Raw genomic sequence first — 25,648 nt, 5'->3', positions numbered from 1 at the left:
CTCATTGTGCAAAAGGACTCCCTGCACTTTATTTCCAGAGACGCTGAATATATTATCAATAAATGTACTGGGAAATTAAAGTGTGTTATTTTGCTGCTGCTGTTGTTATCTGGGAATTTGCAAACAAACCCAGCCCTATGCAAAATATACTCACACCAGCAGACTTTAAAAGTAGATCCAGACTTGGCCGTGTGCATTTTAATGTTAAATGATAAAGCTCTGGACTGTCACAATGGACATGGATATTATGGTTTTATCAGAAACTTGGTTAAAAAAAAAAAATACCTGACAATTTGACTCTAATTGATGGTTACAATGTTTATAGATCCAATCGAGTTGGTAAAGGTGGTGGAGTTGCGATTTATGTTAAATCCAAAATTTGTAGCACCATGTCACAGTCTATGACTAAAACTAGACAGTATAAACTGCTCACTGTTAAGGTGAATATATCCAAATATTTTCACTTTACTATCACTGGCTGTTATAGACTGTTGTCAGCTTCAAAAGAAGCCTTCTCCTCTCTTTCTGATGCCTTACACAGTCTAAATGATTCTGAATTAATTCTCTTGATTTATCTAATTTGGGATTTGCTTTAATCTGCATCAGATTGCATTAAGGTATTGTGTGATTCTCTAAATCTCATGCAATTTATAAATGCTTCTACTAGGCTCAACCCCAAATAACAAAATAAATTTAATTACCCAAGTTTATGTTTTTAAAAGGTAAAAGATTTGAAGGACAAGCATTTCTGCATGATCTGTACAATGTTGATATTGAGTATGTTTAATTCATGATGTGGAGTGTGCATGGGAACATTTGTATAATTATTTCATGTCGATTTGCAATAAGGATGCCCATGTAAAGAAATTAGGAATTATTCGAAATTATTATTATCCCTGGGAGGGACAACCCTTTGTTCACAGTTAAATTATCTAACCTGATCAGGGAAAGGATCGCCTTCTGGGCCAATGCTAGATCCAATAAGTCTCTTGCTTTTAGAGCTCTGAAATATAAATGCACAAGTCAGACTAGAACATCTAAGTCAGAATATTAGTTAAAATCTATTTAGGAAAATGTAATCAATTCTGGAAACAGATAAACTCATTGTCATGCTCCAATTCCACTTTAGGCCTCCTTGAGCACATTTTGGTTAACTCAACTGAAAGTAAGAGGAAATATGATGTTGTTGGGCATTTTAAGAAACATTTTATATAAGCAGGGTCTATTTTAATACATATGTAGTAGATTTGGGGAGCTATAATTCTAAATTTATGATATCTTTATCATGTACAGACTTACATAGGGATCCCTTTGTATTTACGCCTGGACCCGAGAATCTGGATCCCTATCTCCTAAAGCTTGCAGCTGATTTTATTGCAGAGCATATTGCTTATATGTTTTTAGTCTCCAGACTAATACCATCCCTAAAATTTGGAAAGCAGCCTATGTTCTCCCTTTACCAAATGGTGGGGACCCTTCTGATTTAAACAACAATCACCCTATATCCTAACTTTCTACTTTTGCTCATTTTTTGAAAAAAATGCTTGGCTGACAATAATATCTTAAGTGAAAGACAGTCTGGTTTTAGATTAGGTCATGGTACCTGTCACACCTGAGACTTTTGCCCAAGTGGCCACCAGAGGTTGCTAGGTGTTTAAGAGACTTTTAGTTTAAAATGTTGTGTTTCCCTTCTTGTGTCTCTGTTCCTGGTTCCTGCCCTGATTGTTCCCAGCTGTTTTGTGTTTACCTTGTTTGCCCCAATGTATTTAATGTCCTTGTGTTTGCTTAGTCTTGGTCAGTTGTTGTTTCCTGTTACCCCCATGTGATGTGTGTTCTGTTCCTGAGTTTTAGTTTAGTTTAGTTTTTTTCTATGTTTTCCAAGTTTTGTATCTGGACTCATTTTATTATTAAAGTAAAGCTGCACTTAGATCCTGCTCTCTTGACTTCCTGCATTCGTTACAGAGCAACTGACCTGCAACCATGTATCTAGCGTCTTTGCAACTGCTGCATCTCAAACAGAGAGACCTAATCACAGAGCAGTACATGGAGTGTTTCTGCAGTCTCACCCAGGATTTTGATTGGGGAGAGCTTTGTTTTTAAGGACATCTATCGCCTTGGACTCAATGAGCCGGTGAAGTCCTGCATGTCTAGAGGCAGTTGTGAACTCTCTTTAGTAGAGTTTATTGACCTTGCTTTGAAGTTCACATTCTCTCTTTACACTCTGGGGTATGGAGGGAACACCGTGTCGCTACCGGCGCCCACACCTGCCACAGCCAACGAGCCAAAGCCCATGCCTGCCATGGCCAACAAACCTGTTCTTGAAGCCTCTTCCGTCCCAGAGCCGGCGTTGCCAGCCTCGTCCGTTCCAGAGTCAGTGTTCACGCCCGTTTCTGCCCTAGTAGAATTTCCATGGCTCCGCCATTCAAGCCTCCCATGACTCCATCCTTCGATCCTCCCATGGCCCCGCCTTTTGAGCCTCCCAATTCTCTGCCTTCCTTCATCAAGCCTCCCACAGCTCCACCTTCCGAGTCTCTCACAGCTGTGCTCATTCCCGTCCGTAGCGGAAGAGAAGTAGGGCTCCTACTCCCCTGTCACTGCCCGTGTTCATGACCACGGTGGCCGTTCCCCTGTCGCTGCCCGTGCTCACGACCAAGGTGGCCATTCCCCTGTCGCTGCCCGTGCTCACAACCAAGGTGGCCATTCCCCTGTCGCTGCCCGTGCTCACGACCAAGGTGGCCATTCCTCTGTCGCTGCCCGTGCTCACGACCAAGGTGGCCATTCCCCTGTCACTGCCCGTGCTCACGACCAAGGTGGCCATTCCCCTGTCGCTGCCCGTGCTCACGACCAAGGTGGCCATTCCCCTGTCGCTGCCCGTGCTCACGACCAAGGTGGCCATTCCCCTGTCGCTGCCCATGCTCACGACCAAGGTGGCCATTCCCCTGTCACTGCCTGTGCCCACGACAATGGAGGCCGTTCCCCTGTCACAGCCTGTGCTCACGACCACGGAGGTCATTTCCCAGTTGCTTCCAACGCTCCTGACTATGGTGACTCTGCCCTCAGAGTCTTCAATGACTCTGTACGCTCTCTCAGAGACTCCTTCTCCATCTGTTCCATCCGCCTTCCCAGATACTCCTCCTCCAGCAGTTCCATACACCTTCCCAGAGACTTCTCCTCCATCGGTTCTGGATTGTCCTCCTGATTGTCTGCAGGCTCCTCCTTGGTCTCCTGGCCATTTGCCTGATCTGATCTGCTCTGGTTTCCTTGGTCTCCTGGCCATCCGCCTGATCTGCTCTGGTCTCCTGGCCATCCGCCCCTGTGCTTTCTTGGACTGCTGTTTCCATAGTGTGCTGCTCCTCCCATTAACTTTTTTTGTTTTTTTGGTGTTATGTCATTCTCAGAAAATAAATTCTCTATAAAAGAAACAAAGTTTCCATTCAGGATCAATTAAGTAGAACTTCTGGAATACAAAACCTAACAAACATATTCAACAAACAAAGGCTCTTCAACACAAAATCTAACATAAAAGAGAAACATTAACAATCATGAAATAAAACAGCACTTATTTGAGTTTCTCAATCAATGATTTAGGTGTGGGACCATAATACACCATGAGGAATACAAATTGATCTGCCTCTTACTCTTCTGCTTCCTCTGTATATACACCCAGGGTACTAACAGTGACTCCTGATGGCAGGGATTAATACAACACCAAGAGAAAAATATTAATTTACCCTGTGACCGGCATATGACTTTTACAATGTTGGTAACAAATTATATTATCAATGCCTTGGACAGAAAGCAGCATTGTGCTGCTCTGTTTGTTGATCTGTCTCAGGCATTTAATTCTGTTGACCATGAGCTGCTGTTAGGCAGACTCCGTGATATTGTTGAGTGTCAAGGCTTTAGATTGGTTCAAGAACTACCATGCAGATAGAACTCATTGTGTATATACAGATGGATATAAGTCAAGCTTTTTCAAGATCTCTATGGGAGTCCCCCAAGGTTCAGTTTTAGCCCCTGTCTTATTTTCTATTTTTGAAAATAACATTGGGAAGGACATGCCTACAGCTAAAGTGCATTTTATGCAGATGGTACTATAGTCTATTCAGTTGCCTCTTCTCTGAGCGAGACAGTTGATGAGCTCCAAGTCTCATTGTATGATCTTAAGTTGGTACTTAATACTAAGCAAACCAAATTCATGATCTTCTCCAGAGCTCACTTTCAGACCACAGATATTGTTGGCATTCATACTTTAGGAGGGAACTCACATAGAGTGCATATTGAGCACCTAGTGAAGAAGCTGAGGATTAGGCTGGGTTTGTATTATCAAAAAATTGCCTGCCTTAATTTTGTAGTTAGGAAAACACTTGTACAGGTTATATTCTTAAGTGCTCTAGACTATGGGGATATTTTTTACATGTATGCTGCCTCCTCTATACTTCACTGTCTAGAGTCTGTGTATCATAGTTCTGTATGTTTTATTACCAATTAGTAGCCTAGTACCCATAATTGTGTACTTTATGATTTGGTCTCTTGGCCTTCATTAACATTAAGGAGACAGCATTGGTATATTTTTATTTACAAAGCCATACTGGGTAAACTTCTATTACTTATCAATAGCTGTTATGATTCTTGATCCTCTAGATGGCTTCTTCACAGGGTACCCAGGATTTACTCAGAACTTGGTAGAACAGCTTTCTCTAATGTTGCGGTCATGGAATAACCTTCAGAACACTACAGCTTAATCATTTTGTCTCCTTGAGAGAGTTCAAAACTTTGATTAAAAAAAAAACTGTTTAACTGAAGAGTTAGAAGACTTTGTTTGTATTAATGTGTTTTCATTTTTGTCCTATTTCTGTTTTTGTTGTGCTTGATTTTATAATTTTGTTATTTTGTAATGGTGTCCTTTCTTGGCCAGGTCTCCCTCGAAAAGGAGATTAAATCTCAAGGGACTTCTTGGTTAAATAAAGGTTAAATCAAATAAATAAATAAAGTACTGTACAATCAAAAGTAGGTACTTTTACTCAAAAGCTAATTTAAATGGAGCACTCATACATTAACTGGAGTAATATTTCATCAGGTTATCAGTACTTTAACTCAAGTGCAAAATGTATTCTAAAATTCCTCCAAGAGCACAACAACGACTCATCCAGGAAGTCACAAAAAAGCCAACGACAGCATCAAAGGAACTGAAATCCTCTCTCGCATCAATAAAGGTCACTATTCATGACTCCACTATCAGAAAGACACTAACCAAAAATGCCAACCATGGAAGAGTGATGAGGTGAAACCCATTGCTAACCCAGACAAACATTAACGCTTATCTGAATTTCGCCAAAAAACACCTTGATGATCCTCCAAAATTTTTGGGAGAATGTTCTGTGGACTGATTAGTCAAAAGTGGAAATGTTTGGAAGACAGGGGTCCCGTAACATCTGGCAAAAATCAAACACAGAATTCCACAAAAAGAACATAATACCTATGGTCAAGCATGGTGGTGGTTGTGTGATGGTATGGGGATGCTTTGCTGCTTCAGGGCCAGGGCAAATTGCAATAATTGAGGGAAACATGAATTCTACTCTTTACCAGAAAATCCTAAAGCTGAACTTCTGGTCATCTGTCCGTGAGTTGAAGCTCAAGCGCAACTGGATATGCAGCAAGACAATGATCCTAAGCATAAGAGTAAGTCCACCTCTGAATTGCTCAAAAGTAGCAAAATTAAAGTTTTGAAGTGTCAAAGTCCTGACTTGAACCCGATTGAGATGCTGTGGCAGGACCTTAAATGGGCAGTTCATGCTCAAAAGCACTCAAATGTGGCTGAACTAAAGCAGTTTTGCACAGAAGAGTGGGCCAATATTCCACCACAGCATTGTGAAAGACTGATCTGGAAGAGTTTGGTTGCAGTTGTTGCTGTTTAAGATTAAGGGGGCAGTTAGATTTTCGCATGGGTGATATAGGTGTTGGATAACTTTTTGCTTCAATAATATATATATATATATATATATATATATATATATATATATATATATATATATATATATATATATATATGAAACACTTATTTTGCATTTACTCAGGTTGCCTTTGTTTTATGTTATATCTCATTTGAAAATCTAAAACAATTTAATATGAAAAATACACAAAAATATAAGTAATAAAATCAAATCCTTTTTCACTGTACTGTTTCCATTCGCTCCCATAACCTTTATATATATATATATATATATATATATATATATATATATATCTTTCTTTCTTCTTTCTCTCTCTCTGTTTGTAGTTGACCTACCTGCCCCAGCCTTGGGGGAACTGCCGCTCCACCAGTGAGCAGATGATCCCGGGTTACGATACCTACAGCATCAGCGCATGCCACCTGCGTTGTGAGACTCTTGAGGTGCTGCGTGAGTGCAAATGCAGGATGGTGCACATGCCGGGTAACACTACACCACCACAAACGTTTCCTACTCAGCCTACTCAGTGTGCTAATGTATTTAGCTAATTGCTAAAATACTAAATAAATAAACTCGTCTTATCTAATTTACTTCAGGCAGTGGAGCTGAAAGCTTAATGCTAGAATCTAAATTAACTTACCGTCAATACAAGGAGCTCTGTTTGCTCATTCAGTGATTGGAGGGAAAATTAAGATAATCACAATCTGACAGACATCCCTCGAGGAAAGATATGATGAAGCCAGCACGGCTAATTTCTTATGTTCCACATGAGCTGGCTCACTAACCACAAAAACAAATACGAGTACTTATTTTCTCTTTTGAAGCCCTCTCTGAGAAAACCGACAACTTATGGACTAAGGGGCATTCGGAAACCCAGAAACCACTTTTCGAATTAACTCCACCACACCTGACTTGTTATCAGTGTGGCTTTTTAGGGAGTGTTTGACTGGTGGTGGCTGGGCCCTAACAGAGGCTCTGCTCCTCTGCCTTTCTACTTTCTATGCTCCCAAATCAATCTCCTATAATGCAAATTGAATAGAGTAACTGTTCCAAAAGCATTACCTCAAAGCCCATTTTTCTTTTACAGTAGGTGACATACATATTTCTCCAGATTGGTTGCTGTGTTGATGGATTTGGGTGGTGAACTGGACCTCCTGTGGCATTTTGTGTCAATGGGGTTTGCTTTTTAAAGACTTTATAAATGTGCCTTTGGGGAGGGTCTGGATTGGCCCATTCTGGCTGCAATTAGGCCTAGACAGATGCTTATGATGGAGATATGGGCAAATGGAATCTCCCTCAGTCACATGCTGTCCTACATCTTTTAGGATGGATAATAAAGCGGATCTGCGATTTCAATGTGCTGCCTCTTTCTTGGCCTCTCATGCTTTTTCTTCTCTGGCAGTTAAATAACAGCAATTATTTAGCTTTTGATTGATCCGAGTCATTATGTATTTTTTTCTCTCTCAGGGGATGCCGATATCTGTACTCCCAGCAAAATCAAATGTGTGGACAAAGCACTTGGTAAGCAAGCATTTTTCATTTTTGCAACTCCCCTGGAGTGTAATGTCTCTGGAGTTAGAGGCTACAAATCATTAAATGCCTCATAAACAAACATTTGCTTGGTGTGGTGTGTTGGTTAGCTGGGGTGGGGAACTCAGGATTACTCTTGTGATTATTTGTGTTTCATGAGAGCTGTAGACTGAGAAAGAAGTTTGTGCCCTGTACCCTCATAGCACTCTACATCCTTTACACAGCATCATAAATTGGAGAGATCCCTGCAGCGCTTTAGACTCTAATATCCTCAGAGCGTTATCGTTCACTGAAGGCGTCTCGTTCCACTGATTTTATTATGCTCATAAATGGAGCGGCTCATGAAAAGTTGATGATGAGAGATGTATCAGTACAATTATTATGGTCCTTATCTAATAAGCCAGACATTTAATTATCTCCCCAGTCAAAAGGAATCCTGACCCCATTTAATGGGTAGCTGAGCTAAATCCAGATATACAGTATCTTAGAAGAAAGGACTACTTACATTCAGTGTTGAGCTATTCAGATATTCAGACTAAATTCTCTACTTTCGATAGTTAACTTTAATTGAAATGTATGTCTTTATTTGCATTGTATGGTGGATGGTTTTTTTTTGTCACCTAAATCCAGGACACGTGGAAATATGGAAATAAAGAAAACACACGGAATAATATGGTTTAACAAATCTGCATATAAATATGTAAATCATATAGAAGTGTGGTGGCATGTTTACATAATTTTTTATTGTATTCTAAAAGGAGAGAATTTCAAGTAAATGTTTGAAGTATCTTGTGTTTCCAAATTCAAAAGTATGATAGTTACTCTCAGGAAAGCTGTGCGTGTGTATGTGTGTGTGTGTGTGTGTGTGTGTGTGTGAGATGGGCAAGCTCTCTCTTCTGGATGCCCTTCAGAAACCAAATTATATCTGAACAACATGCTGAGTGTGTTTTTTAAGCATCTTATGAATGATCATTTAGCAGTTGGTGTTAACTCCACATTACTTTGATGAATGAAGAATGGGTTAGCAGGAGTGGGCACGAACACCTGCACTCACACACACACACACACACACACACACACACACACACACACACACACACACACACACACACACACTTGTGTAACCCATTCGCATACAGCTTCTTCTGGCTCTACTGCCCTGAACTAACATTCTGTGTCCTGTTCTCTGTGTATTTTAGCATTGTTACAGAAAAGTTCAAGTGACGCATGCTTCTGTGAAACTCCCTGCAACCTGACACGTTATGGTAAGGAGCTTTCCATGGTAAAAATCCCCAGCAAAGGCTCTGCTCGCTACCTATCAAGAAAATACGACAAGTCAGAAGAGTACATAAGGTGTGCCAGCCTTTCCACCTTCATTAAAATTTTATCAATATATCAAAATCTTACACTTGCACTAAAAATATCAAATCTTATATACTGATCATACAGATATATGATATCCACACAAATAGTTTAATATGAAGATTTTTCTGCTTTATAATGTTTTCTCCTTTTATTTAAGAGACAACTTCCTGGTATTGGACGTATTCTTTGAAGCTCTAAATTATGAAACAATAGAACAGAAAAAAGCATATGACGTTGCAGGATTGTTAGGTGGGTCTCATATGCTTCAGTTTACCAATTGCAAGTTTCAATCCACTTGAACTGGAACAGCATTTCTGGGCTTAAATGTGCTCTCAGTAATTTTGTTTGTTTATGGTATGCTGGCTGACATGGCAGTTGTCTTGTACTTATTCTGACACCAATTGGTGTGGAGTTAGTCATGAGTAATTTATTCCTTGAGCAAAGTGTACAATAATATGGGGTTACTGAGATAAAAAATTAACAGTTTGTGTTCAACATGTGTTCTCAACATGGTGGCCCCCATGAGGGTGAACTGGTCCATATAAAATATTACAGCTTTTAGAAGACTACCGATAAGATTGGAGTCTTCATATAATGTGAATGCACATGATTTAAAACAAAATCAATGTAAAAAATATGTATATTTCTGTAGAGGTAAAACTTTATTTTATAAATACTGAGTTATAATACTGAGCATACCTTTAAAAACATTTTTGCGGCACAATCTGAATTCTAGAGATCTATGTTGTTATCATCTGCCTTTTTTTCTTTTACTTTTTTTTGCTTTCAGGCGACATTGGTGGGCAGATGGGTCTTTTCATAGGGGCCAGTGTTCTTACCATCTTGGAGATTCTGGACTATGTATATGAGGTAACCATGTTTTGTTATGGCCCTCTGTGTGTATTCTGCCTCCATTCATTTTTAACCAAAAGCTGTGCCCTTGCAGATAATCCTGCAGTGTCTTTCATCTCTCTCTCTCTCTCTCTCTCTCTCTCTCTCTCTCTCTCTCTCTCTCTCTCTCTCTCTACATTCTAAAGAGTGTTTCTGGACCTATAAGAGCAGATAAGACGAGACCTCTGAGCTCAGTAGCAGAATAGCTGATGTTGCAAAACTCTGTTTACAACCCCTAAGCTGGGTGTACATGGTGCGAGTTCTGACACTCTGATGGTCTTGAGCCCCTGCACTTGTTAAGAGTCAGTTTATCTGATAATCGAATAGATGCAGTGGTACACGACACGACTTAACGACCTGGCGAATTCTGTAGCAATCGCACAAATCCTTGCGCTATTTTTCATTATAAGGCATAAAGCCAGAGGAGGATATTGCTTTCATTCATTGTAGCTTTCGTATGCCCAGAGGCTGCATTAGCTGAAAACTCATCTGCCGATTTAAAGAAGATTGTGGCAGGGCGGAGGGCGGGGCCGGGGTCGTGATTCTACATACCCGGTCCCTTATCAGGCTAATCAAGCCTCCGAGAGGGATTAAGGCTGAGTGCGGAGGATGGTGCGGGAGAGAGAGATCGTTTACGGATATGTCCATCGTGTGTGTGTCTGTCTTTTGTTTAAGTTAATCATTAAAATATTATTTATGTCGTCAAGCCGGTTCTCGCCTCCTCCTTTCCATTGAGCTGCGTTAAGCTGGTGCAGAAACCCGGGAAGGAGGAGGGATACATCGTAGTAGAGTTCTCGCCACTACCGTCCACCCCAATGGAGCAGTCACGGCCATCTGCTGGGGGACAAGGAGCCCGGCCGCCTGGAATTGGAGGAACGGCCGCCGACCGCGAGGGGAGAAGGGGCTCCTAACCGACCGCTGCCAGTGGCGGAGGAGTCCCCTACCAGCCGCTGAAACGCCGAGCGGGGAGGGGCTCGCTGCTGACCGCCTGGAGCGGGAGAACCCTTCTGTTCCCCGAGAACGCGGCGGGGCATTCCATCCGCCAGGTGCCGATCCGCCTGGAGAGGTGTGGCTGTCGTCCGTTAGAGGGTGGAGGAGTGGCCGAGGAACATACTATGTCGTATCGGAGAACTTGCGAGTAAGTGATTTTTAAATTTTTTATCGCTCTCTCCTCTCTCTCTCTCACTGCCGCTCTGCGTAGGCTTTTTCCCTCTCGTTTAAATTGTACAGTGTTTTTTTTTGGGGGGGGGGGGGTACACTGTTACAGGAAGTACCCCCCCATTTTTAGTATTTCTGTTTTCCTCCCCTTGTCCCCTCCCTCATCCAGGTAGATGGGGATGACCTGCCGGCAGACGGGGCGAAAGGCACGCCCCTCCCCAGGGAAAGAGGTGAGGGGATGTACGGCATGCCGGGGGCTCCCCAGCCTGAGAGAACGAGGAAGGAATGTGGCAGGGCGGAGGGCGGGGCCGGGTCATGATTCTACACACCTGGTCCCTTATCAGGCTTAGGGATAAAGGCCGACTGCGGAGGATGGTGCAGGAGAGAGAGATCGTTTACGGACATGTCCGTCGTGTGTGTGTTTGTCTTTTGTTTAAGTTAATCATTAAAATATTATTTATGTCGTCAAGCCGGTTCTTGCCTCCTCCTTTCCATTGAACTGCGTTACAAAGGTATAAAATAAAAAAAAATAAAATAAAAAAAAAAAATATATATATATATATATATATATATATATATATATATATATATATATATATTACAAATGCTGACCAACATTTGACAGATTCAGATTAAGTTCAGATGACGTTTAGTACATAATTCTGAGTTATTTTAGTGGAGTAGGCTATCTGTATTATTCAGCTTTAGATGTAGGTTACGTCCTTCTCATCTGTGTCACACTGTCAGTGCTTGCATCCATGTAAATGGGCTTTAAAGTTGCACGTAGCAAAGTTTAAAAATCTTGTTTTAGCGCAGCAGTTGATTGATAGGTAGAACTTTCAACCTAGAAGTCCTTGGTTTCACCAGACTCGCTCTTGGGTAGTTCATAAATATCTCTCACATATCCACTATTGTGTACAATCATAACGGATGCTTTACCCCCCTAAATGTCACTGTAGAACTGAAACGAATGTAAGTATGATGAATAAAAATATACCATGATGGACATTTCACACATTTTCCCACCAGAATGAAGACTGTTTTCTAGCGCAATCCAGTTTTCCCATGATGTAGTTGTGAATAATATGGGAAAAACACAATTTTAACACAACCATTTTCTCCAAATTTGTAAAAGCTTCATGAACACTCAGTTTTCATTGATTGTGTGAGTTGTAACACTTTGTACTATTCTACTATTGGTCAACTTTAGGTAGATCGCCAAATCAGATCATTCAACAGCATACACCACACGAATTCAAGCCGACAGCGGACACCTTTTTTAGACAGTTTTTAAAATTATTGGGAGGTCGTGAGCTGCTCGTAAGCCACTTGGCTCTACTCGTAATTCCTCTCACACGATGTGAGCCGCAACCACACGAGCACCAACATTTTCTCTCCTGACTGGAAAAAAAATCAGTCAGGAGCTTGCACGGCAGTTGAAAATCACACCGTGTATGCACACCTTAAATTGTCCTTCTTTTCTTCTGCCCTTTTCACCATCACTCTCCCTCGCTTTCTTAGGTGATCAAACACAGACTGGAGCGCTTTTTCAGGCCACAAAGAGAAGACAAGAAGCAAACCCAACAGCAGCAACAAGCCAGCACAGTCGCCACAGTAAACCTTGAGGAAATGAAAGCTAAAGTGAGTAGGGATGGGCGGATTGATACTACAAATATCAGTACATTGCACGGCACTTAATTTGTAAATTATAAGAGCCCCGGTAAATGACTGGTGATGGATCCAGTAGCATATGTGATCAAACTTAACATATTGTAGATTATAAATATGAACAAAACAATGACATACCTGCTTTTGTTTTACTGTTTTAAGTTTTTTAATGATTCTTACAGATTGCAAATTCTATTACCCTATAATTTAATAATAATGTTTTCTGCCCAACATATTCACAGGTCACAGTATAAATTTCTTTCAAAAGTGTGTGTTATCCACTATACTAGGTGCCACATCCAATTTTAAAAGTGCCAGATCCACATCTGGGTTGTTCTGGCACAAATGAATGTGCTATCAGAATAATCCTACTTCCCACTTCTGAAGTGGTAATTACGAATATGTCGCATTCAAGTGCTTTGTTGTCGGAAAGAACAGGAAACATAGATGGCGTCGGGTTCATTTAGTCATATTGTTTATGAACCTTTTTTTGACAGCATAACACATTACTCAGTTAGCCTGATGATAATGGAATTTTGGTCAAATACAAGCTATTTTCATGATGTACAAATTTACAAAATGCATCAAATGTTTGCTGATACACATAAGTTAATATGACCAGAACTGCAAGTGTTAACAATTAGCTGAATTTAGAAAAATTTATAAAACCTGTCATTCACTACAGAGACCATAGTCTCCTCCACCATGTTGAAAGTTTAGGACTCCTCCAATCTGGGAAACTCGGGTGTCAAATTTATATCTGACTTTCCCAGTCATAATTACGACTTGAGGGGTCGTTCATGTGCAACTTTCAAGTAGGAAACTCATATTTCCAATAATGAAGGCAGCATAAGCACTGACTTTCCAAAATTATGTTTTAAAATGAGCGATCTGCCCATAATAAAAAAAAACAATCCTAAGTGTTTTTGTTTCATACAAATTATTTTATTGTTTATTTTGCTTGGAATTAATGCATATAATAGCCTCAAAACTGACAAAAAACTGAACTTGAGCTGAAATGCTGAAAGACACACACAGTGCTCATTTATATAATTTATTCAAACAGATAGAGCAGACAGAGTAATGACAGTAAAACCAGGAGTTGTTTCCCTCCACTAAATCTCAATCAAGCTAAATGTTGCATCTATTAAATATTTTTGGGGTGTTTAATATTATTTTAAACTAAAATTAATAAGACAGTTTGCAGGAATTTGCAGTTTAGGCCTATATATGTTAAAGGTGCACTAAGTAAGTTCCCCTTCTGTCACTCACTCGACATTCTGTCAATGTAGTGACACTAGGGGTCTCTCCTGAGGGCCTCAGTTACCTCTATCTTTGAGAAAAGGCCAATGAGAATTGGCAAACAGAATTTGCATGCCCCTCCCGAGGACATACGGGTATAAAAGAACGGAAGCATGTGTCTGTTCAGACACTGAGCGGTTGTGTTTCAACGAGCTGAATAAATCCACTGCTGTTCCACTCACCTCTAACAAGAGCATATGCTGTTGGAAATACGGCGCAAATCAGCGGCTTTTCTCTTCTCTGCACCCCAGTGCAGACTACACCCTTGGGCACTTCGACAGCCACCTAAAAGTGTTTTTTCTCTAAAAGACCAAAGCACTTGGACGTTGAACTTCTTTTTAAAGACGAGTCTTTGTCAAGACGCCCTTCCGTCCATGTACTATTCCTGGATGCGTTCGTTACCTCTCCGCTTCAGATGGCCAAGGGCGCTGCCTCACGTGTCTGGGCAGAAAATACACTGAGGCAGTGTTTGTGGATGGATCATGTTCTCATTGTGAGAACATGACCATGGTAACGTTGCAGTCACAGCTTTCCTTCTTCTGAGAGAAAGCCACTCCAGCCACCCCCCACGTCGCACCTTCTACTCACGGGTATAGGGCTGGCGTGGCTGGCAATTTCAAGAGTTAAACGGGCATGGTTTCACCGGGTGAATCCCTGCAGACCACCCATACCCCAGCATGCTCATCTGCTTCCGAGATGAGCCTGGCTCGCTTACGGCCAGTCTGATGTCTCTTTCAGATCCCCCGAGCTGGATGAGAGTTTCGCCGCTGCATCGGAGAGCATCATGGCGGACTCCGACGCTGAGGACTCGTACCCGCCCAGTCTGAGGCCAACGTCGAGCTGTCTGCTATGCTTGCCTGGGCCGCCGCGAGTGTTGGGCTAGACTGGAAACCTCCGTCCTCCCCTCAGCCCTCGCAGCTAGACGATTGGTTCTTGGGCACAGGGCGCTGCTCACAGCCACGCAACCCTCCAACCCTCCACCCTGTGTGCGGAGATCTCAAAACTTCTGCACAAGGACGCGATAGCGCCTGTCCCTCCAGCCGAGATGGAGAAGGGTTTCTACAGCCATTACTTCATCGTACCAAAGAAAGGCGGTGGGTTGCGGCCAATTTTTGACCTGCGAGTTCTGAACCGGGCCTTACACAGACTCCTGTTTAAGATGCTGATGCAGGAACGTATTCGGACAGGTCGCAGCAGTAGACCCGAAGGATGCGTACTTTCATGTCTCAATATCACCCCATCATAGACTCTTTCTATGGTTCGCTTTCGACAGCCAGACATATCAGTACAAGGTCCTCCCCTTCGGTCTGCCCCTGTCCCCTCGAGTCTTCGCGAAAGTCGCAGAGGCAGCTCTTGCCCCGTTAAGGGAAGTGGGCATTCATATAGTCAACGACCTCAACGACTGGCTAATCTTAGCACACTCTCAACACTTGCTCTGTGCACACAGGGACCTGGTGCTCACGCATCTCAGCTGTTTAGGGCTTCGGGTCAACTGGGCAAAGAGCAAGCTCTCCCCGGTTCAGAGCATCTCTTTTCTCTGCAAGGAGTTAGACTCAGTATCAATGACAGCACACCTCACAAGCGAGCGCGCAGTCGGTGCTGAACTACCTGAGTATGTTCAGACCGGGCACAGCGGTCCCACTGAAACAATTTCAGAGGCTCTTGGGGCATATGACATCCTAAGCAACGGTCACGCCACTCAGGTTGATGCATACGAGACCGCTTCAGCATTGGCTTGAACAGACTCGAGTCCCGAGTTGGGCATGGCGCCGCACATACCGTGTGACCCTCACCCCTTCCTACTGTCACTTATTCAGCCCTTGGACAGACCTCTGTTTTCTACAGGCAGGAGTCCCCTTAAATGCGAACAAGTACACATTTCCCCCAGTGAGCCTACTTGCACAAGTCCTGTGTGAGGTCAAGGAGGATGAGGAACAAGTCATTCTCATGGCCCCCTATTGGCCTACTCAGACTTGGTTCTCGGATCTCACACTCCTTGCTACAGCACCACCATGGCAAATTCCCTGAGGAAGGACCTTCTTTCTCAGGGACGTGGCACCCTTAGGCATCCGCACCCAGACCACTGGAACCTCCACGTCTGGCCCTTGGACGGGATGCGTAAGGTCTAAAACGGTCTACCTCCAGCCGTCGTAGACACGATCACTCAACCCAGAACTTCCTCTACCAGGCTTTATGACTTAAAGCTGCACTTATTCGCAAATGGGTGTTCTTCCCGATCTGAAGACCTGCAGAGGTGAGCAGTCAGTTTGTGATCTCTTTCCTGCAGGAGAGGCTGGAGGGGCGGCTGTACCCCTCCACCTTGAAGGTCTATATAGCTACCATAGTGGCTCCACCATGATGCAGTGGACGGTAAGTCGTTCAGGTAGCACGACCTGATCATCAGGTTCCTTAGAGGCGCCTGGATGCTGAACGCTCCTAGGCCATGCCTTTCCTTGAAGACGGCCCTCCTGATTGTGCTCAATTCCATCAAGAGGGTTGGGGACCTGCAAGCTTTCTCTGTCAGCGACCCTTGCATGGAGCCCGGTCCAGAAAACTTTCACATCATCCTGAGACACCAACATGCCCAAGGTTCCTACGACCCCTTTGTTTAGGGTACAGGTAGTGAACCCACAAGTGCTGCCCCAGGAGGCAGACCCAGCCTTAGCATTGCTATATCCGGTGTGTGCTTTACGCACCTACTTGGATGGCACACTCTTTGTCTGCTTGGTGGACAGTGGAAAGGGAACGCTGTCTCCACCTGAGGCTTGCCCACGGGATCGTGGACACCATTGTGTTGGCCTTCCAGACCCGGGTCATGCCTTCTTTGTTCAAGCACACTCTACAAGGAGTGTGGCATCCTCGTGGGCACTGGCCATGACACCTCTCCAGCAGATATCTGCAGAGAGAGCAGGCAGGGCAACACCCAATACATTCACAAGATCTTACAATCTCTGGGTTGAGCCGGTTTCATCCCATGTTTGACTGGTCCGAACATGTAGAATTTGGTAATATGGTGACAACTGCTGGCCGGGTGTATCGCTTGCACATAGCGCCTTTCCCCTCCACTGAGGTGAAGATGTGCACACTACTCCCCCAGTCGAGTCCACAAGTCACGGACCCTGGGTGTCCTTCCTCCCTAGCACTCTGTCTCCGAACTCAGCGGAGGAAGTTCGCAGCCTGACTTGCCTGTGCTGGAATAGGTGCTCCACAGGTTCTGATTATTCCTATATCTCCTGTGATGTATTTTCCATGGTATGGTCCCCCTGTCAGCAGACCCAATCTCCCTTGGGGAGAGCTCCCTCTGCCCCCCAGTCGCTGTGTTTGTAGAGCTCCTCCCCGTCAAAGCAGGACCTACCACCGCGCCACTTCCATGTGTGGCTGATAAGCCCATGTGACGTATTTACCACATGTTAACCTCCCCTGTTGGGCAGGATGTGGTCTCCGTGGGGTCTTTTCCCCCTGAAAGAATAGGATTGGAAAAGAACGCCTTCCCCGATTTGTGTTAGCCTATAGCGTTAGATTTCTCCAACCATATTGTAACATATTCAATGGAAAGGAGGAGGCGAGAACCGGCTTTTCAATATAAATAATAGTTTAATGATAAACTTAAAAGAAGACACAAACACACACATGACGGACATGTCCGCTAACGATCTCTCTCTCCCCCACGATACTCTGCAGTCGACCTTTAAACCTCAGAGGCTTGATTAGCCTAATACGGGAGCGGGTGTGTATGATCACGACCCGGCCCCGCCCTACGCCCTGTCACACATATCTAAAACTCTATGGAGAGAAAACATAGAGAGAGAAAAGGCAGCAGCTGGCGCGGCCTGCTCCAAGGCTAGTTACGTTGCTTCCATCCCTCAGGGATGTGGGTAACTATATGATGTGTCTTGGGGCGTTGGGAAAGGTTACGTGCAGTCTGATGCGCCTGCTATTTTCACACGCAGCAGCTTGCTTGCACCTCCATCATCAGCCCACGTAACACGTTCAGTGTTGTGGTGCTTTTAGATAGGGACCCCTAGTGTCACTACATCGACACAACGTGGAGTGAGTGACAGAAGGGGAATGTCTCGGTTACTGTCATAACTCCATTCCCTGATGGAGGGAACGAGACGTTGTGTTCCTCTTGCGACAACACTGTACTAAGCTGCTGAAATGGCCGGGACCTTACTCTTGCCTCCTCAGCTCAAACCCTGTCTGAACAGACGCACACTTCCCTCCTTTTATACACATATGTCGCACGCAAATTGTCATTGGCCTTTTCTCAAAGATAGAGGTAACCGAGGCTTTCAAGAGAGACCCCTAGTGTTACTACATCAACACAACCTCTCGTTCCCTCCATCAGGGAATGGAAGTAACGACAGTAACCATGACATTTTTGCAAATTAAAAAAGTTTTACACATAAACATATGAATATCATTTTAATTTTTGGGGGAAATACATTGAAAATGATGTACACTCACATTAGATGAAGAGTTCAGTCAGATCAGTCACCAAATAAAAGCTGTTTAATTTTACATGGAGCCGGTCACCCTCTCATGGGCACTGCCATGTTGACAGTACATGAATACATGTGTCATTTATACAGCGCTTTCAGCCAATGCTCAAATGTAACAAAACAAGCAAACCAAACAATAAAACAACAAATATACTGTCTGCTTACTAAAGACAACAACTGAGCCCAAGTCAACTGTATAGACTACAGAGTGATGGTGTGGTATTGATAAAGAGGAATGTAATCCACCAGACAGTCCATATTTAGTGCAAGTAGAAAGATAAAATGTACAAACAAGAAGTCTCTGCTTGAGTCGTGAAACAAACCTCTATGACCTGCAGCTCTCACACTGCAGATCACGGATAAACGGTACAACATCAAACGGCAAGTGGAAGCACAGTGGTTTTCAGTCAGGACAGAGAGCTTGTGAGCTGTGGCTGCACAGTCACAGTCAAGTATGCGACAACATTTGAAAATTTGTTTGGATTTGATGCAAGAATGTACATTATAGAGTTGTGTGTATTATGAGATGGATAAAAACTAAGACTAAAAGTAACAAAACAGAAGATACAAACATCTTCTGTTTGCAGAACATAGGCTATGTTCAGACTGCAGGCAAATCAGATTGTTTTTCTCAAATCAGATCTTTTCAGTCAGACTGTCCGCACTATTAATTGAAGAGATTAAATCAGATTTGTGCATTCAGACATAAACAACCTATCTGCATGTGTTGCATTGGTAACTACGTAGGGGTACCCACGTGACGATGCTTTCAAAGCAGATGCGGGAAAAATGGAGGTGCATCATCTCGCTCTCCAAAAAAGTGCCCTGTCCTGTCACGGTGCAGAACTCCTCCGTCGCACAAGAAAAACTCAGTGATGGAGGAGTCTGGTAATATTGTGATGTTCCATGCTGCTGTCACCGATATTTTACGTCATCCTTGTGTGTTGCGTTAAGAGTGACACAAAAGACCATTTGACTGAAATTTGATTTCAGTCCCAATTGAAACAACCTCCGGATGCGGTTTGAATCAGATTTGGAAAAAATCTGATTTCATGTGTTTTTTTGCTGTCCAGACAATCAAAAACTAATCAGGATACGATCTGAATATATCTGAAATATCTGAAATACTGGCATTCATAGTACTTGATATTGGATTGGAAAGACAATAAGCAATAACACCCATCCTGTAATGGTGAGCAACATGCTACTCTCTGAAGTGCTAGCGGCTAGCCTATAACAGTGTTAGGATGCAGCACATATCAACTCTATGAATAGGAACAAAGCCCAATGGGAAATAAGATATCTGCTGCAGGATATTGAGCCATGATCTGGATAACAGGATGTCTGTCAAATCAAATCTTCTTCACTAAAACTGATTGACTGAGAAATGGAGTATCATCCTAAATCTTATTTGAATTAGCACATGACCTATAAGTCCTGACTCAAGATTATTCAATATTTATACAAATAGATAGTTTCAGCTCTTAAATATGAATTATGCAGAAGTTGTTGTAAAATAGCACACTTGCGATCAGTTGACATAATTGACATGAATGTGTCAATTATTAACAACATTTGTAGTACACTGGAACAAACTTTCTTAAACAAGATACATTTACTTTACAAGCAAATGGCATAAAATATTTTGTCTTGTTTTCAGAAAAGCCTAACTACAGTATATTTAGTGATGTTTATGCTTAAAACAAGAAAACACGATTTGCCAGTGGGGTAAGAAAAATGTGGTCTGGCAAAATGTGCTGTAAGCATTTTCCATATATATTCCAACACATATTCCATATACCATTCATACAATGTCCTACTACCTGACAGATATCACTGAACTAAAATAATTTAAGTCAACATATTATTTATACTGATAAATAAATTTGACTACACAACAAAACTTTTTAAGGGTCAGATCAGGTAGAAATACACTAGCTGCACAGTTTAACTTTTAATAGTATGAAATAGGTGTCATAAGAAATCAAATCTGTCTCTATGACAGCGCTAGGCTCTGTAAACATCAACAAAGTGTCAGAGGAGCATCCCATGCTTTTTTGTGTGAGTCAGAAACACTCTCTGCCTGTCTTTTTTATTATAATATTATAAATTAATTAAAACATTGGTGTTTTTAATAATATTGTTGTTCCAACTTTTTTATGGAAGGAATGAGCAACTTAAGGCTGTGCGTTTATCACAGGTAAACTGTGGTAGAATCATTGTAACGTGATTGTATCATTGTATGGCATTTTTGCCTTATCATAATTTAAGACCATAAGTCACAATAAGTCACAGTGTAAGTCATATTTTTAGTTTTATTCACAATGGAATTATGTGCAAGATGTGGGAGTTAAAGAATCCTAAAAATAATAAGCTGTCTGACATTCTTTGTTCCTGTCAGGACTCTGGTGAGATAAGTCGGAGCCACTCTGAGGGAGATTACGCAAACACCATCCTCCCAAATCATCATCACCACCACCGTACTCACCATCGAGTGTTTGAAGACTTTGCCTGCTAGGAACATGCTTGGCAGTTCTAGTGCTGTTGATAACTACCGAAAGAGTTCTCTCTGTGCTGAGTTTGGGCTCAATGATAGACCCTCAGATCTCAGTGCTAATCTCTCTTGATGTCACCAGTTAAAGCTACAGCCAAAGTCAAACTCTAAACCCTTGCTTCTGACTGAAACGCAGGCACAGATCGGACACCACATTGTGTGGTCCAGCGGGAGATGCTCCGACTTCCCTTTTTTCCCCCATTCCTCTCACTGGAAGCAACATCTCTGGCAACTCTACAGTTTCTAAATGTACACTGAATATTTTGGTTCTGGACCTCTATAATATCCAAGCATATACTGCATGAAATCCAGATCCACTTAATCCTCCAGATTCTTTTTGAAGCATTACATGTCTTCATTTATATTTTCTCAACTTAGAGTTTTATTCAGTGAGTTCTCATAATATAATTCAGATTAATCTACAAATGTAAATTATGTATTTGAATCATGGCTATCAACCCTTAGAATCCAGAGAGTAAGATAAATATATTTCTCTTTCCTCTGGAAAACTCTTTAAATTAAATCATGGGAAAGGTGTAGAATAGTTTAAGTGTTTCAGAAAAGTAATGTGTATCCACCTCTACTGGATATATCAGGTAAATGTTTTATTTATCTAAAATGGTTTATGGTTAATTTAACTTAAAGTATATAGAATAGTTCACTAATTTTGTAATGTTATTTATAGAGATGTAACGTGTCAGTGGTAATGGGTGTCATTACCATAATCATCTTGTGAGGTAACTTCCCATTCGAGAACAAAATTATGTGTACAGTAAACCCACAGAAACCAGAAGATAACATTGTGGTATCATATGGAAACTCTATCAGTTGATGGATTCACATTCACAGACCTTCCCATAGTGTTTAATAAAACTGACCATATGTTCCTAGTTTCACTTTTGAACCTGAGTACAATGGCCCCACAGAGAATGATCGGCACACTTGCGAACTATGAATAATCTGATATTCTACAGATTATGTCTAGAAATGCAAAAATTACTTGATGAGTTTCACTAAGGGTTAGTCGCTGTGGAATATCTAGTTGTGTTTATTTGACCAAAACAAAGAGAGAGAGAGAGAGAGAGACATGCAAACCATTTCAATAAAAAATTTTTTTTTTTTTTCAGAGTGTGAAAATAAAGTAATAGTTAATTCAGAAATTAAAATGCTGTCATAATTTACTCAAGTTATTCCAAACCAATATACATTTATTTCTTAAGCAGAACATAAAAGGAAAACATTTAATGAATATACTGGTACGTTTTCTTAATGCAATGATTAAGGCTTAAAAAGGCACCCAAAATTATCATAATTGTAGTCCATGCGGCTCATACATCATATTGCAAGTCTTCTAAATGCATATGAGAAACAACCCAAAATGGAAGTCATGTGAAAATCTACATGTCCGTTTTTAGCCTTAAAAACAAAGCATTCTCTAATAAAGCTCATGAACGTGCAATGGACATCAAGAATTTTACAGAAAAATCAAGACTTTGAAAATGACACACAGCTACAGTACATTGGTACTTTTGGTGAGTCTTTATGAACTGTATAAAGACAGGTCAGAATATTTAATAAAATCAAGAAAGTCATATGGGTTTGTAATGACATGAGGGTGAGTCAATTTTGACAGAATTTTCAATTTGGGGTGAATTATTCCTTTAAGCAAGCATTGATATAATTCTAAGACAACCTTTTCTATTTTTAGCTTTTTCTTTCCCATTTTATCATTTGAAATTCCAAATATGGCTAATATTATAGTGTCAACGGTGTAGCACTAGCACCCCTTGTAATTTCTTTGGATCTTTGGCAGTGCATTACTTTAACACAGCCACTAGAAGTGCAGTTCTGGCAAAATAATTTATTTGTCTGATTAATGTCTGGTTATTAGGTTATAATTTAACCATTCATTATTATGATATAAGGCTTCATGATTTAAAACTTGTCCTATTAAATTGAAATCAGTAATCAGTTTAGCTAAATGTTTTTTTTTTTATCATTTTCTCCTGCACATTTACTTTACTATTTAACCCTGTTCAGTTAAATTCTTATATTTCACTTGGGAAATGGGGCACAACAAAATTCTCTTATAAACTTAAGTGGCACACAGAGCTGTGTATCCACTGTAGATTAGATGCTGTATTGGGTATATCCCATCAACAAGGAAGATTTTGCAGATTGATATTCACAGTTTTTGTTTAATAGTCCGAAACATTCTTTGGAATGTATCTCATTTTAGGATATCATGTTGAAAACATGCAGTGCATAGTCCATTAATATAAAAGTAATCATTGCTAATGTGGGCTTTTAATATTCATAAAACTGTATCACAGTGACATTTTTAAAGGTTTCCAGTCAGAGTCTTGATGGCTCCCTGAGCCGGTTATGCATAATAATGCAGTTTACTGTCATAAATAACTTTGCTCTCAGCAGTGAAAGCAGAAGACCTGACAAACCAGTGCATGTCCAAAAATTGCGCTGGAACAAATCACTCAGATTTTATTTGGCATTATCTGTCAACCTCATGCTTTTGTACAGCTGTATATTTCTGCATTTGTGACCTATCTTACAAGTGCAGAAGGGATTTCATCAATTGCTCAGATGCAATTACATCTGCAGATCTCACAGTCCTATCTTTCATTTTCCTTGACATTACTGTGAAAACTGTGTTTTCAATAGAGCAAATGACAGGGCTTTTCTGTGATTTGGTGGGCAGATCTACATTAAAAGGAGTATGAAGATACTGGTCTTGAAATTTGCACTACTTCACAAAATCAGAAGTACTATTTAAGGTTTTGCTCTTACAGTGATTTTCATTAGTAATTTCAGTTTCAATTAATATGCATTCATCTTCTGATATTATTTCATCTCCATCTGATGAGGGGTAATGTTCAGTTCTGTGTGTGTTTGTGTGTGTGTTTAAATGGGGTTATGCAGCTTTAACTCTGATATGCTGCTTCTTTCCACCCGCGTTTAGCTGCTGGACCACCATTTAGCTCCATGAGGGGGCCATAAAATGAGGCACCGAAGCAGCATATAGCGCAGACTGTTGAGATTTCCACACGATTAAAGCCATCAAGACTAATCAGGCTAATTACCCATTATGCTCCAGAACCTAATGGACTGTACACCAGACCACAGAGAACACAAAAAACAGTTTGTACAAAGGTCTGCTGTTATGACCGTGGTTTCTGTTAGAACACATTTTATAAATGTAATGGTACGTACTACAGTCCAGTAATAAAATCTTGATATATTAATTGCTTTGTTTTTGCTCACTTCAGTAATGAGATTTTAAAATCTTTAAAGATGTAAAAAAGGGTTACTTCACCCAAAAGGTAATTTACTCACCCTCATGCCATCCCAGATGTATATGTCTTTTTTCATCTGGTGAACACAAACAAAGATTTTTTTTAAGTATTTCTCAGTTCTGTGGGTTCATACAATGTAAGTGAATGGGTGCCAACATTTTGAAGCTCCAAAATCCATATAAGGGCAACATAAAAGTACTTCAGAGGACTCTGGTCTTTAAATCAAAACCTTCTGAAGCGATATGATAGGTATGGGTGATAATATTTAAGTCTTTTTTTACTATACATTCTCCTCCCTGCTCACTCAATCTCCACTTCAGTTTTACTTTCCCATTCGTCTTCTGTTTTTGGTGATTCACATTCTCCTTACATATCACTCATGGGCAGGGAGAATTTGTGATAAAACATTTCTTGAATGAGCTGTTTCTCACCCACACATACCATATCACTTCTGAAGACAAGGATTTAACCACTAGAGTCATATGGATTACTTTTGTACTCCCTTTATGTGGATTTTGGAGCTTCACATTTTTGGCACCAATTCACATGCATTGTGAGGACCTACAGAGCTGAAATATTATTTACAAATCTTAATTTGTGTTCTGCAGTGATGCCAGGAGGGTGAGTAAGTCATGAGAGAGTTTTCATTTTTGGGTGAACTATATCTTTATAAAGATCCTTTGATTGTTTTGAAGACATCTTAGAGAAATGTTCCAGGTTCATTACAAGTTATTGACAGGTCAATTACCAAAGGAAATATCATGGACACATCTCTCTGTGACATAAGACAATCATTTTATGTGTTATCATGAGACTGAAATATCTAACCAGTTCCATGCAAATTTATATTCAATATTTCAGCTCTTGTCATGACCATGTAAAGCCAGTAAACACTTTAACGTCTGCATAAAACAAAGACGCTATAGCTTTACAACTCCAATAAAACATTTATGGAACAAATCATATAATTGCTTTAGCAAGTGCACATTTCTGTTTTTAAACTGCCCCCAAAGGCCTTGACAAAGGCAAAATATTAAAACCAAAAAGATAGGAGTATGACATTACATAATTGTTTGAATATCCTCATGATGGTGGTCATGTTTCATTATATTTGGTGGTCATAAATTTGAATACATTCTCCAAAAATAATAATTTTTGCCTTTTAGGCATTTTTAGTTAAAAATACAATAAATGTCCGAAGTTTGTTAACTGAAAAAAATATATAAAATAAAGTAATAGAATGATGTAAATTATGTTATCGGAGCTGTTTAGGAGATAACTGGGTGATCTTCTAGGAAATGTCCAGATGGAGCGAAACTCCAACAAAGTAAAATGAGTGCCATATAATTAGATACTGCTGACTTCAGCTGCCTGGTACTTATATGGGTTCACTGTGTCCTCAATATGCAGCATATG

The 25,648-nt window shown here is 41.0% G+C and overlaps 1 protein-coding gene across 1 annotated transcript in view; it reads left to right on the top strand.

Moving 5' to 3' along the window:
* The window catches only part of LOC127659014 (acid-sensing ion channel 4-A-like), a 167,336-nt gene extending 146,451 nt beyond the window's left edge, over positions 1-20,885 (top strand). The window contains exons 4-10 of the mRNA XM_052148621.1: positions 6,281-6,434; positions 7,419-7,472; positions 8,681-8,834; positions 9,004-9,095; positions 9,637-9,716; positions 12,417-12,536; positions 20,769-20,885. Of these exons, the coding sequence (XP_052004581.1) occupies positions 6,281-6,434; positions 7,419-7,472; positions 8,681-8,834; positions 9,004-9,095; positions 9,637-9,716; positions 12,417-12,536; positions 20,769-20,885 (771 nt within the window). The remainder of the gene's footprint in view (positions 1-6,280; positions 6,435-7,418; positions 7,473-8,680; positions 8,835-9,003; positions 9,096-9,636; positions 9,717-12,416; positions 12,537-20,768) is intronic.
* The last annotated feature ends 4,763 nt before the right edge of the window (positions 20,886-25,648 follow it).

The sequence above is a fragment of the Xyrauchen texanus genome, chromosome 18 (assembly GCF_025860055.1).
Source record: "Xyrauchen texanus isolate HMW12.3.18 chromosome 18, RBS_HiC_50CHRs, whole genome shotgun sequence".
Taxonomy (NCBI): Eukaryota; Metazoa; Chordata; class Actinopteri; order Cypriniformes; family Catostomidae; genus Xyrauchen; species Xyrauchen texanus.
The sequence above is the reverse complement of the archived record's forward strand: the minus strand, read 5'-3'. Positions and strand labels throughout refer to the sequence as shown.